This window comes from Piliocolobus tephrosceles, chromosome 5, assembly GCF_002776525.5.
Source record: "Piliocolobus tephrosceles isolate RC106 chromosome 5, ASM277652v3, whole genome shotgun sequence".
Lineage (NCBI taxonomy): Eukaryota > Metazoa > Chordata > Mammalia > Primates > Cercopithecidae > Piliocolobus > Piliocolobus tephrosceles.
In genome coordinates this window covers 125257155-125271400 of record NC_045438.1, presented here as the reverse complement: position 1 = coordinate 125271400, position 14246 = coordinate 125257155, and the positions used below count along the sequence as shown (strand labels likewise).

At 44.3% G+C, this 14246-nt stretch overlaps 1 protein-coding gene and 1 pseudogene across 2 annotated transcripts in view; both read right to left on the bottom strand.

The window, feature by feature from the left end:
• Positions 1-14246, bottom strand: part of XPO5 (exportin 5) — a 53026-nt gene that overhangs the window by 6302 nt on the left and 32478 nt on the right. Inside the window, exons 21-25 of one of the 2 annotated variants that reach the window (XM_023212886.1) lie at positions 8636-8689; positions 5347-5447; positions 2946-3042; positions 2155-2291; positions 207-304 (exon numbers count right to left, since the gene is read on the bottom strand). In XM_023212886.1, coding sequence (XP_023068654.1) covers positions 207-304; positions 2155-2291; positions 2946-3042; positions 5347-5447; positions 8636-8689 — 487 coding nt within the window. The remainder of the gene's footprint in view (positions 1-206; positions 305-2154; positions 2292-2945; positions 3043-5346; positions 5448-8635; positions 8690-14246) is intronic. The other variant, XM_023212887.1, reaches the window with a different exon arrangement.
• On the bottom strand, positions 12149-12206 carry LOC111543218 (annotated as a pseudogene).

The window sequence follows — 14246 nt, the reverse complement described above, 5'->3', positions numbered from 1 at the left end:
CCTGCCTTGTGGCAATTAAATCAGTTTAGTTCTTTGGGGGCTGTGCTTGATCCTACAGCAAGGATAGTCTGCTGGGGTAGAAGCTCTGCTCAGCCAGTCTGGCAGGGCTAGTAGACAATACTTCTAGGAGCTCCTGACTTGCAAGGGTCAAAAATGGCCACAGGCCTTAATAGTACTCTTTGTTTCCTGTTCCTGACTTATCTTACCATATGGAGGTAGGTGAAAAGAGGTCCGAGGATGGGGGATACCAGGGCTTCATAGTGCTCTGGGGGACAGAAGAGCACCAGAGGCTTTACAAAGACCCGTGCTGCAGCAAGTTAAGAAATTTTAGTGCATAAGCACACATCCCTCACCTGCCAGGTGGTGGGTTGCACCCCTGGGCACAATCAATCCCTAAAAGATTTACCAGATTTCAAAAATATCCTTGTTAACAGTGAAAAATCTTAAAGTTCTTTTCCTAAAATCCTAAATGGCATTGATATTCAATTCCATTATACTCTTAGTTTAGCAGGACTTCCGTCAGGCTGCACATTATGGTCCCTGGCCAGAAAGTAGGAATAAAAAAATAGGAAGGAGGACATCCTTGTAACAAATCCTCCTTCACCATTCTCCTTATAATTTCAGGTTTAAGAAACACTCACCAGCTGTGGTGGCTCACACTTATAATCCCAGCACTTTGGGAGGCTGAGGCAGGTGGATTACAAGGTCAGGAGAGTGAGACTATCCTGGCTAACATGGTGAAACCCCATCTCTACTAAAAAATACAAAAAAAAAAAAAATTAGTCGGGCATGGTGGCGGGCGCCTGTAGTCCCAGCTACTCGGGAGGCTGAGGCAGGAGAATGGCGTGAACCCAGGAGGCGAAGCTTGCAGTGAGCCGAGATCGCACCACTGCACTCCAGCCTGGGCGACAGAGTGAGACTTCATCTCCAAAAAAGAAAAAAAAAGGGAAAGACAGAGATTCAACTAGTAATAAGGGTCTGAATGAGAATGAAGTGTGAAAGTGCTGCTTCTGGCTGGGTGTGATGGCTCAGGCCTGTAATTCTAGCACTTTGGAGGCTGAGGCAGGAGGATTACTTGAGCCCAGGAGTTTGAGACCAGCTTGGCAAACAATGCAGATCCCATCTCTACAAATAATAAAAAAAAAAATAGCTGGGTGTGGTGCTGCGCATCTGTGGTCCAGTCCAAACTCTTCAGGAAGCTGAGGTGGGAGGACCACTTGAGCCTGCAGTGAGCTTTGATAGCACCACTGCACTCCTGCCTGGGTAACACTGAGACCCTGTCTCAAAAAAAAGCAAGTGCTTCTAAAAACACAGAAAAGGGATAAAAGTTTTATGTTTCACAGCTGGGCATGGTGGCTCATGCCTGTAATCCCAGCAATTTGGGAGGCCGAGGCAGGCGGATCACTTGAGGTCAGGTGATTTGAGACCAGCCTGGCCAACGTGGTGAAACCCTGTCTCTATTAAAAAAACAAAAATTAGGTTGGGTGCGGTGGCTCACACCTGTTACCCCAGCACTTTGGAAGGCCGAGGTGGGCAGATCACTTGAGGTCAGGAGTTTGAGGCCAGTATGGCGAAAACCTGTCTCTACTAAAAATACAAAAAAATTAGCTGGGTGTAGTAGCATGTGCCTGTAATCCCAGCTACTTGGGAGGGTGAGGCACAAGAATCACTTGAACCCAGGAGGTGGAAGTTGCAGTAAGACAAGATCGTACCACTGCACTCTAGCCTGGGCAACAGAGCAAAACTGTCTCAAAAAATAGAAATATGCACACCTGTAATCACAGCTAGTTGGGAGGCTGAGGTACAAAAATCGCTTGAACCTGGGAGGCAGAAGCTGTGAGCCGAGATCACGCCACTGTACTCCAGCCTGGGTGACAGAGTGAGCAATACTCTGTCTCAAAAAAAAGCTTTATCTTTAATATTTCCAAGAAGAGGGGAAGGTAAAAATTTGCCCCTCAAGGAAAAGTTTATGGCCATCTGGACTGCCTTCATGTTTTCCCTGCAATCTGCCAGTGTTTTTAATGACATGATGCACTTAGATACATCATCTCATCTCTTCCTTCCAGTTCTGCCTCCTCCCTCTGGTTCCTGTGACCTGTTTCTGTCTCTAATTTTCTGACCTTTTGGGTTATGTAGAGACTTTTGAAAGGATATGAAGCATGGGTCTGAGTCGGTAGTCAGGAATATTGTTCAAGTTGACAAAGGCTGAGCTGAGAAGCTGGGTAGCAAGGTCCTCCACAGTATAGAAGTCTTGCTGCATGGAAGGGCCTGCCTTCCCTAGGATATGAAAACTGTAAAGGGGGAAAAAAAGCACTGGCAATGACAAATCCAACATCTGTTACTGCCAGCCCTGACTGTCCCATGAATTTCATTTCTAGCCTACAATAAGATTTTTCAGCCAGAAAAGCAGTTATATTTACTTAAGAGAACTTACAGATACAGCATCTTTTAAAAGACAGATGTTGGCGGCCGAGATCAGCAGTAGCTTTCATTACTATTTAATGTGGACTTACAATGGAGGATCTCATGAGCTTGGCTGATTAGTGTACTGGGTTAGTGAGGCCAAAGCCCGCGAGGGCCAGTTACTTCCCCAATCCACACCCAGTATCTAGCCACCCCACTCCCATAAGTAGGCTGCAAGCAGTGTAAGGTCTAAGCAATCTCCACCACTTTTAGCTTCTACTTGGGTTTCATCATGTTATATACTAGAAACAGACAAGTTGGGCATGAAGCAGGCTGGGACTGTGAGGCTCATATGACAGTTACAAAAAAAGCAAATGCAGGAAAGCAGGCTGTTCATTTCTATTTAACACTAGAATCATTAGTTTCCTATCAAATTCTTGCCTCACCTTACTTGTACACTAGATGAAAAGTCCAACCCATGGACCTTCCTATACAATACATATCCAGGAAGAAAATATGGAGAGGCAGCATTGGTTCCTTACCAGTTTTCATAGAGGGTGGAGAAGAAACGCTGCATTCTTTCCAAGACGGTTTTGAAGACAGGAGAGTCATTGAGTTCCAAGAGAGGCTGAGGTAATCCTAAAGGGAAATACGGGTCAGGAACATGATGCTCCACACTGTCAGGAGTCTCAACTGGCCAATACTCTACAGCAGGCAGATGTTGTTCAGGGGTGAAGGCGTGTGCATGGTGCTGTACTGCAAAGCAGTTGGCTATGTGATTTGTTGCACTCTTTTGGTAGGAGAAGGTGAAAGCTACTTAAGGACCCAGGACTTTAGACCCAGGTACTCTTTTACCTGCTTTTTAAAAATTCTTTCCCCAGATGGAACCTGTACCAAAAAAAGTGACAACTCAAAAGTATTTTTCCATAAAGCTCTGGGGATGCCCCCACAATTAATTTATGAAACCCCTTTTTTTAAGCAAAATCTTACACAAAAGACTAAAATGTGTAGCAGCTCAAAATGAAACCCACTTACCTTAGTATTAAAAACTGCCTTAAAAGATCTATACTTTTAAGTGTAATGAGAGGTTTTACATTTCGAGTCTTATAGTCAGAAGCTGTCTGAGGGAGCTGTTTGTCCATTTTAGTATTTCTGGTTGGCCACTTATTTCTATAGCAGGAGTTCCTGACTTAACTTGAATAATGGGATGGGGGTGTGTGGTAGGCAACACCTACTTTTTATATTAATAGCAATACACTTCTTGGAAGTTCTATTTTTACTGGTGTCTGCAACATAACCCTTAAATGGAATGGTGTCAAAGGAGAAGATTCAGAACTATCTAGGCCGAAACAGATAGACATGATCTCTGGAAAGGCAAATTAACATCCTTCCTTTGGCTAACTTCACAGCTGAGGAATGCCCACTGGATTGCTTGACCACAGCCAGGCTCAGACACAGGTTATAGCTGAGGACAAAGACAAACTATGGGGGCTGTGATGGTGAGCCAGCCTGAAGCTTCTGAGATGGGTACAAGGTTTAGACAACTGATGTCTCTAGCTCTAACTTATCCCACATTCCCAGACTTGCTCCCTGTGCTCCAGCCACATGATTCAACTATCTCTAAGTCCTGGACATACCAAGGCCTTTCCCTCTTGCCTCAGATGTTGTACCTGCCATTCTGTTTGTCCAGAATGCCCAGCATTTCCTCATGCCCTTAACCTAGCTAGTTCCTACTCATCCTTCAAGTCCCCATTGGGAGTCAGCCTTCTGACTTCCCTCCGAGACTGGGTTAGGTCTCCCAATAAACACTCAAAGCACTGCCACTTTCTTTCACAGCAAATACCGCAATTATGACTGCACAGTTATTTTCATGCTTATCTTCAATGGGAAAATGAAATGAAGCAGTGTCCTAATCAAGGTCACAATTGGGAGGCCAGGCGTGGTGGCTCATGCCTATAATCCCGGCACTTTGGGAGGCCAAGGCAGGCAGATCACTTGAGGTCACGAGTTCGAGACCAGCTGGCCAACATGGTGAAAACCCTGTCTCTAACAAAAATACAAAAAGTTAGCCGGGTGTGGTGGTGCATGGCTGTAGTCCCAGCAGGCTGAGGTGGGAGAATCACTTGAACCTGGGAGGCAGAGGTTGCAGTGAGCCGAGATTGCACCACTGTACAGCAGCCTGGGTGACAAAGTGAGACTCTCTCAAAAAAACCAAAACAAAACAAAAAAGGTAACAATTGGGAAATTGCTTAAAATCTATTCCTTTAAAAACTTTGATATCTATCTATCTATCTACATACATACACACACACACACAAAAGGCAGGAAAGTATACAAATATCCTTCAGGTTAAAGGCCATGATTTATTTATAATCGAATGGCTGTAACACCCACCACAACCTACTGGCTAAATTGAAGAAGGGGTTAACAGGAAATAAATAAATTGCTTCTGATCTTCTCTGTATGATAAGGTAATTAAGTAAATACATTTGTTCATATAGAGTTTATAGGAACTCCACAAATGCATTTCTGAACAAATAGATGGTGAAGGTAGTGCAAGACAAGGAGGAAGAAGCACAAGATAGGCAGAAGCTGCTCAAGGAACCCATAAGAATGCCTGTAATCCTAGTGCTTTGAAAGGCCATGGTGGGTGAACTGCTTGAGGATAAGAGTTCGAGACCAGCCTGGGCAACATAGTAAGACCCTGTCTTACTATTTTAAAGTTCGTCTGGTGTTGTGATCCACCTGTAGTCCAACTACTCAGGAGGCTGAGGCAGGAAGACTGCTTGAGCCCAAGAGTTTGAGCCTACAGTGAGTTATGTTTGCACCAGTGCACTCTAGCCTGGGTGACAGAGACTATGACTCTCAAAAAACGACAACAAAAAAAGGGGACATCCATTAGGGATAAGATGAACCTAGGAGAGAAAACGTTACATTTCTTACCTAATATAGCAGATTTTTCCGCGTCAAGCATATCCAGAGCCTTGGTGAAAGGCTCTGCCATTTTGGCTAGCATTTCTGGTGCATATAATGTATTGTGGGTTCTGAAAGAAACAAGAATGCTATTGAGTTTTTCCATCTGATGCAGAAGGAAACAGTGGGCTTTGCTTGTAATTCAGTGATACTACAGTTCCACACAGACACATCTGCCCATGAACTCCTGGCAGGGGAAAGAAAACAAGGTATAAAGATCTGAATGCTCGCTGCAGGAGGGACTGGACTTGCACAGATAATTAGTATACAATACCTAAGGTGAATTAACATGAGAACCAAACCCCAAGACAACAGGACAGTATCAGAGTCCAAAGCTAGAAAGCAAAATTCTTTTAAATCTGAAGTGGTCCCAATTTTTTGACCACCAGTGATATGGAATGAAATGTGTGCAACATTGTGGATTTACAGGTAGGAACACAGAGGAGGTGGTAATTTGCCCCATTTTTCAATGTTTTGTCTTAATTCCAAGAGCATGGACCTTGCAACAGCTGTTTGGACCTGACAGAGGAACGCAATTCCCAACACATGCTGTCCCCCACCAAAATGACCTACCTGAGCAATTATGGGCTTTGAGTAAGGAGTAATGACTGAACTTGATACACCTGCTGTCCACAGCACTCTTACCTACTCACAGAAATGGCCCCACTGAACAAACTGATGGCTACACGTTTAAGGTGCAAACTAAAAACATCTTTTAGACCATGTTTCAGTTTCCATAGTTTGTTCTTTTCATTCTTAAGCAGTCATTCTAGGCCAGGCTTAGTGGCTCATGCCTGTGATCCCAGCACTTTGGGAGGCCGAGACCAGTCAATTACCTGAGGCCAGGAGTTCAAGACCAGCCTGGCCAACATAGTGAAATCCCATCTGTACTAAAAATATAAAAATTAGACGGGTGTGGTGGTGCATGTGTGTAATCCCAGCTACTTGGGAGGCTGAGGCAGGAAAATTGCTTGAACCCAGGAGGCAGAGGTTGCAGTCAGCCAAGATCATGCCACTGCACTCCAGCCTGGGCAACTAGTGAGACTCCATCTCAAAAAACAAAAACAAAAACCCAAAAACAGAAGTCTATGGCTGGGTGCAGTGGCTCACACTTGTAATCCCAGCATTTTGGGAGGCTGAGGTGGGTGGATCATCTGAGGTTAGGAGTTCGGGACCAGCCTGGCCAACATAGTGAAACCCAGTCTCTACTAAAAATATAAAAATTAGCCAGGTGTGGTCGTGGGTGCCAGGAGTGGTGGCTACAGGTTTAAAATGCAAAATGAAAACCTCTTTTAGACCATGTTTAAGCCTCCATAGTTTGTTCTTTTTGTTCTTGCTTAGGAAGTCATTCTAGAGGCTGGGTGTGGTGGATCACAAGGTCAGGAGATCGAGACCATCCTGGCTAACATGGTGAAACCCCCTCTGTACTAAAAATACAAAAGCAAAATTAGCCGGACATGGTGGCAGGTGCCTGTAGTCCCAGCTACTCGGGAGGCTGAGGCGGGAAAATGGCGTGAACCTGGGAGGCGGAGCTTGCAGTGAGCTGAGATCACGCCACTGTACTTCAGCCTGGGCGACAGAGCAGTCTAAAAAAAAAAAAAAAAAAAAAAAAAGAAGTCATTCTAGGCAGGGCGCAGTGGCTCATGCCTGTAACCCTAGCACTTTGGGAGGCCGAGGCCGGCGAATCACCTGAGGCCAGGAGATCAAGACCATCCTGGCCAACATGGTAAAACCCCAACTCTACTAAAAATATAAAAATTACATAGTGTGGTGGTGTTTGCCTATAATCCCAGCTACTCCGGAGGCTGAGGCAGGAGAATCACTTGAACCCAGGTGAGCCAAGATCGTGCCACTGTGCTCCAGCCTGGGTGACAGAGCAAGACTCCCTCTTGAAAAAAAAAGTCATTCGCTACCCTGGCCAGGCAGTGGCCCATGCCTGTAATCCCAGCACTTTGAGAGGCCAAGGCAGACGGATCACCTGAGGTCAGGAGTTTGAGACCAGCCTGGCCAACATGGTGAAACCCCGTCTCTACTAAAAATATAAAAATTAGCCGGGCGTGGTGGTGCATGCCTGTAACCCCAGCTACTTGGCAGGTGAAGGCATAAGAATCGCTTGAACCCAGGAGGCAGAGATTGTCGTGAGCTGAGATTATGCCACTGCACTCCAGCCTGGGCAAGACAGTGAGACTCCATCTCCGGAGGGAAAAAAAGTCATTCACTAACCTCATGCCGTAAATATGGTCTAGAAGTTTTACTTTGGCCAGATGCAGTGGCTCATGCCTGTAATCCCAGCACTTTGGGATGCCAAGGTGGGTGGATCACGAGGTCAGGCCCTGGTCAACATGGTGAAACCCTATCTTTACTTAAAATACAGAAATTATCTAGGCATGGTGGCACACGCCTGTAAATCCCAGCTACTCAGGAGGCTGAGGCAGGAGAATCGCTTGAACCCAGAAGGCAAAGGTTGCAGTGAGCCAAGGTCATGCCACTGCACTCCAGCATGGGTGACAGAGCAAGACTCCATCTCAAAAAGAAGTTTTACTTTTTGAGTTTTAAAACACCTGAAAATTTTTTCTGTGTATGGTGACTGGTAGGAATCTAATTGTTTTTTCCCCCATAGAAAGCCAACTGTCCCAGCATTTAATAATTGATTTTTGTTTTTAAAGAGACAGGGTCTCACTCTAGCCCAGGCTGGATTGCAGTGGTGTGATCATAGCTCACTGCAGCCTCAAACTCCTGGGCTCAAGTGGCCCTTCCACCTCAGGCTCCTGAGTAGCTGGGACTCTAAGTGTGCACCACCACACCTGGCTAATTAAAAAAATTTTTTTTTTTTTAGTAGAGAAAGGGTCTCTCTGTGTTGCCCAGACTGGTCGCAGACTCCTGGCCCCAAGAGATCCTCCTGCCCTGGCCTCCTAAAGTGCTGAAATTATAGGCATGAGCCACTATTCCCAGCCATCCTTTTCTCACTACCTTTCATTACTTCTTAAAAAATCAACCTGTAATACATACCTGGGAGTCTTTCAAAGGCACCTTTACTATCATTGAACCCATCATCACCTCCAAAGGAGTATCTGCTAAAAAAACTGAACTGGTATGAGGTCAGTTTTCTAGACGGAGGTCATTATTAGTGTATGTTTTAAGCTTGGCCAGCAATACGGTGTCTGTCCTTAACAACTCAACTCTGCATTGAAGCGCAATAGCAGCCATAAACAGTAGGTAAATGAATGGCCATGGTGTGTTCCAATAAAAGTTTACTTACAAACATGTGGAGGCTTGCATTTGGTCCTCAGGCTGCAGACTGCCAACCCCTCCTCTAGACATATTCACATATAACAAAAACAAAGGAAAGTAGACTACAACAAACAATACTACAGAGATTCAATCATCAAAATTTCACCAGGGCAAACTCTGGAAATACAAGTCCACCTTTTTCAACAAATAAATTGAAAAAGAGGGCCGGGCATGGTGGCTCACAGCTGTAATCCCAGCACTTCAGGAGGCTGAAGCAGGTGGATCAGTTGAGCTCAGGAGTTCGAGACCAGCCTGGGTAACATGGCAAAACCCTGTATCTACTAAAAATACAAAAAGTTAGCCAAGTGTGGTGGCACACACCTGTAATCACAGCTACTCGAGAGGCTGAGGCAGAATTGCTTGATCCCGGGAGGCGGAGGTTGCATTGAGCTGAGATAGCACCAGTGCACTCCAGCATGGGTGACAGAGCGAGACTATCTCCAAAAGTATAGTGGCATGATCTCAGCTCACTGCAATCTCCACCTGCTGGGTTCAAGTGATTCTCGTGCCTCAGCCTCCCAAGTAGCTGAGACTACAGGGCGCACCACCACACCTGATTACTTTTTTTTTTTTATTATTTTTAGTAGAGAGAGGGTTTTGTCATGTTGGCCAGGTTGGTCTCAAACTCTTAGCCTCAAGGATCCGCCTGCCTCAGCCTCCCAAATTGCTGAGATCACAAGTGTGAGGCACCATGCTAAGCCTAATTTAGTGACTAAGAGATGTCTTAAATATATATAAACCTTGTGTGGATAAACAGAAAAAAGGAAAACATTTGGTGATATTTGAATACTGGTCGTATACTGGATATTGAATTACTGGTAGTATTTTGAGATATAACCATGGAAATGTGGTTATATTAAAAGACTTATTACTAGCTCCATATTGCTTTTGATTTGGGATTTTTTTTTTTTTTTTTTTTTTTTTGAGGAGTCTTGCTCTGTCGCCCAGGCTGGAGTGCAGTGGCTGGATCTCGGCTCACTGCAAGCTCCGCCTCCCAGGTTCAGCCATTCTCCTGGTTCAGCCTCCGGAGTAGCTGGGACTACAGGCGCCCGCCACCACGCCCGGCTAATTTTTTGTATTTTTTTAGTAGAGACGGGGTTTCACTGTGTTAGCCAGGATGGTCTCGATCTCCTGACCTCGTGATCCGCCTGTCTCGGCCTCCCAAAGTGCTGGGATTACAGGCTTGAGCCACCGCGCCCGGCCGATTTGGGATTTTTGTCTCTACGTTTACAAGAGATTTAGGCCCATAATTTTCCTCTTTGGTACTGCCAATGTCTGGTTTTGGTATCAAAATAAATAAGCCTCATAAAATGAGTTATGGAGCACTACATTTTTCTATTATTGGGAATAGTTTGTCTAAGAGATAAATTATCTGCTCCTTGAAGGTCTGGGAGAACTCCCATATAAAATCATTTAGGCCTGGAGTTTTTTGGTCTAATTTAACTACTACCAATATAATTAATATGAAGTTTATATCTCTTTAGGTTTCCTGTCTTTTTGAGTTAGAACAAGTTACATTTTCCCTGGAAATTATCCATTTTCAAATATTTTATTTTTACAAATAGAGATGGGGCCGGGTATGGTGGCTCACACCTATAATCCCAACACTTTGGGAGGTCAAGGTTGGCGGATCACCTGAGATCAGGAGTTTGAGAATCAGCCTGGCCAACACGATGAAATCCTGTCCCTACTGAAGATACAAAATTAGCCGGGCATGGTGGTGTACGCCTGTAATCCCAGTACTTTGAGAGGCCTAGGAGGGTGGATCACCTGAGGTCAGGAGTTTGAGACCAGGCTGGCCAACATGGTGAAACCCTGTCTCTACTGAAGATACAAAATTAGCCAGGCATGGTGGTGCATGCCTATAATCCCAGCTACTCAGGGGGCTGAGACAGGAGAATCACTTGAACCTGAGGTTGAAGCGAGCCGAGATCATGCCTTTGCATGCCAGCCTGGGCAACAAGAGTGAGACTCCATTTCAAAAAAAAATTAAAAAATCAAGATGGGGTCTTGCTATGTTGCCCAGGCTGGTCTCCAGCAGTGTTCCTGCTGTGGCCTCCCAAAGTGCCAGCCCTATTTCTCTTAAGTTTTTGAATTTACTAATGTTATCACTGGTATTTTCAAAGAACCAGCTTTATTTTTATTAAAATTTTAAAAAACTGAGGCATAATTCAAGTAACATAAAACTAACCACTTTAGGAGTACTATTCAGCCATAAAAAAAAAAAAAAGATCTTGTCATTTGCAACAATATGGATGGCACTGGAGGTCATTATGCTAAGTGAAATAAGCCAGGCACAGAAGGACACATCACATGTTCTCACTCTTTGTGGAATCTAAAAATTAAAACAATTCAACTCATGGACATACAGAGTATAAGGATGGTTAGCAGAGGGGCTGGGGAGGGTAGTGATGGGTTAGAGGTAAGGCAGGGATGGTTAATGGGTACAAAAAACCCAGAAGGAATGAATAAGATCTAGTATTTCCTAGCACAACAGGGTGACTATAGTCAATAAAAATTTTGATTGTACATTTAACAAGTATAACTGCAGTTGAGTATAACTGGATTGTTTGTAACACAAAGGATAAATGCTTGAGGGGATGGATACCCCATTTTACATGATGTGATTATTATGCATCGCATGCCTGTATCAAAACATCTTATGTACCCCATAAATATATGCATGTACTGTGTACCCACAAAACTTTAAAAAACTAACAAAAATAATCCCCACCAAAACCTAACCATCTTAAAGTTCACAATTCAGTGGTATTTAATACTTTCAAAGTGTTGAATAAACAACCTCTACCTGGTTCCAAAACATTTCCATTGCCCCGAAATAACTGCCAGACCCATTAAGCAGTAGCAGTAGGGATCTATACCTTTTTCTCCTCTCCAACCTGAGGCAATCGCCAATGTACTTTCTGTCTCTATGGATTTACTACTACAGATATTCCATAAAAATGAAATAATACAATATATGGCCTTTTGTGTCTGGCTTCTTTCACTCAGCATAATGTTTTGAAGGTTTATCCACAGTGTAGTAATTATCAGTACTTCATTTCGTTAAGTACTGTAGTAATCCAATACTTCTTTTTTGAGATAGAGCCTAGGAGTCTTTCTCCTAGGCTGCAGTGCAGCGGCACAATCTTAGCTTACTGCAACCTCCATCTCCTGGGTTTAAGTGATTCTCCTGCGTCAGCCTTTTGAGTAGCTGGTATTACAAGTATGCACAACACCATGCTGGGCTAATTTTTGTATTTTTAGTAGCAATGGGGTTTCACCATGTTGGCCACACTGGTTTTGAACTCTTGACCTCAAGTGATCTGCCTAAGGCCTTAGCCTCCCAAAGTGTTAGGATTACAGGCATGAGCCACTGCACCTGGCCGATTTTAGAAGTCTAGTGTGTATTTTATACTTACAGTTCATCTCAATTCAGGCTAGTCATTTTTATTTTTTAATTTTTTATTTTTTTTCTTTAAGGAGCTTTCCAGCAAAAACTGGAAAGCCTACCAAATTCTAAAAGTGCTGTAACACTTGACTAGTAATGCTTGAAGTGCTCAATAGTTTCATGTGGCTAGTGGCTTCCATGCTGGACAGCACAGCTTCAACACCTTCTATTATCAGACTATTTGATGCAGGAGGTGCTATCAATACCTTGCCACATTCTTAAGGAACGCAAACTTTTCTCTACTAAAAAAATAGTAATTTGGCCGGGTGCGGTGGCTCATGCCTGTAATCCCAGCACTTTGGGAGGCCGAGGTGGGCAGATCACGAGGTCAGGAGATCGAGACCATCCTGGCTAACACAGTGAAACCCCGTCTCTACTAAAAATACAAAAAATTAGCTGGGCGTGGTGGCAGGCGCCTGTAGTCCCAGTTACTCGGGAGGCTGAGGCAGGAGAATGGTGTGAGCCCGGGAGTTGGAGCTTGCAGTGAGCCGAGATCGCACCACTGCTCTCCAGCCTAGGTGACAGAGTGAGACTCCGTCTCAAAAATACAAACAAACAAAACAAATAGTAATTTATTTATTTTTCAATTTTTTTTTTGAGATGGAGTCTTACTCTGTTGCCCAGGCTGGAGTGCAGTAGCATGATCTCGGCTCACTGCAACCTCCACCTCCTAGGTTCAAGAGGATTCTCCTACCTCAGTCTCCTGAGTAGCTGGGATTACAGGCACCCCCGCCAACGCCCAGCTAATTTTTTTTTTTTTTTGTATTTTGAGTAGAGACGGGGTTGCATCATGTTGGCTAAGCTGGTCTCAAACTCATGACCTCAAGTGATCCACCTGCCTTGGCCTCCCAAAGTGCTGGGATTACAGGCGTGAGCCACTGTGCCCGGCCAAAAAATAGTAATTTAAAACTCCCAACTCCAGCATATAACTGGTGGGAATATAAATTAGTACAACCACTTTAAAAAACAGGTTGCATCTATAAAAACAGAAAATACACATTTCTTATAAGCTAGGAATTCAACTCCTATGTGTGTATCCAACACAAATTATGTATATATGTTCACCAAAACATATTTGACATAAGAATGTCAACAGTGGCCGGGCGCGGTGGCTCAAGCCTGTAATCCCAGCACTTTGGGAGGCCGAGACGGGCGGATCATGAGGTCAGGAGATCAAGACCATCCTGGCTAACATGGCGAAACCCCATATCTACTAAAAATACATAAAACTAGCCGGGCAACGTGGTGGGTGCCTGTAGTCCCAGCTACTCGGGAGGCTGAGGCAGGAGAATGGCGTGAACCCGGGAGTCGGAGCTTGCAGTGAGCTGAGATCCGGCCGCTGCACTTCAGCCTGGGCAGCAGAGCGAGACGCCGTCTCAAAAAAAAAAAAAAAAAAAAAGAATGTCAACAACAGCATGATCTGTAATATTAAAGTATCACCCAAAAGTCCATCAAGGCTGAATAGTTACAGCATATTCACACAATGAAATATCATATAAGCAAGGAGAACAAAAAAAACACAAGTACATGCAGTAACATGGATGAACCTCAGAAATAAAATATTGAGCAAAAAGAAGGCAGACACCAAAAGGTGCATACTTCTGATTTCATTTTCATAAAGTTCAAAAACCTGGGCAAAATGTTAAAAGTCAGAATAGTGGGCCGGGTGAGGTGGCTCACATCTGTTATCCCAGCACTTTGGGAGGCTGGGATAGGAGGATCGCTTGAGCCCATGAGTTCAAGACTAGCCTCGGCAACAGAGAGAGAACCTGTCTCTACCAAAAAAGTTAAAAATTAGCTGGGCATGGCTGCTCACGCCTGTAGTCCTAGCTACTCCAGGAGGCTGAGGTGGGAGGACTGCTTGAGCCCATGTGGTCGAAGCTGCAGTGAGCCGTGATCGCAACACTACACCCCAGCCTGGGCGACAGTACAAGACCCTGCCTCAAAAGTAAGTAAGTAAATAAATAAATAAATGCAAATCAGAATAGTAGTTATCTTTGAGGAGCAGGTAATTACTGAAAAGAGGTACTGGGTAAAGCTGCTGCTTGATCTGAGTGCTGATTACATGAATGTGTCCACTTTGTGAAAATTCATCTACACACGGTCACAAGTTATGCCCTTTTCTATA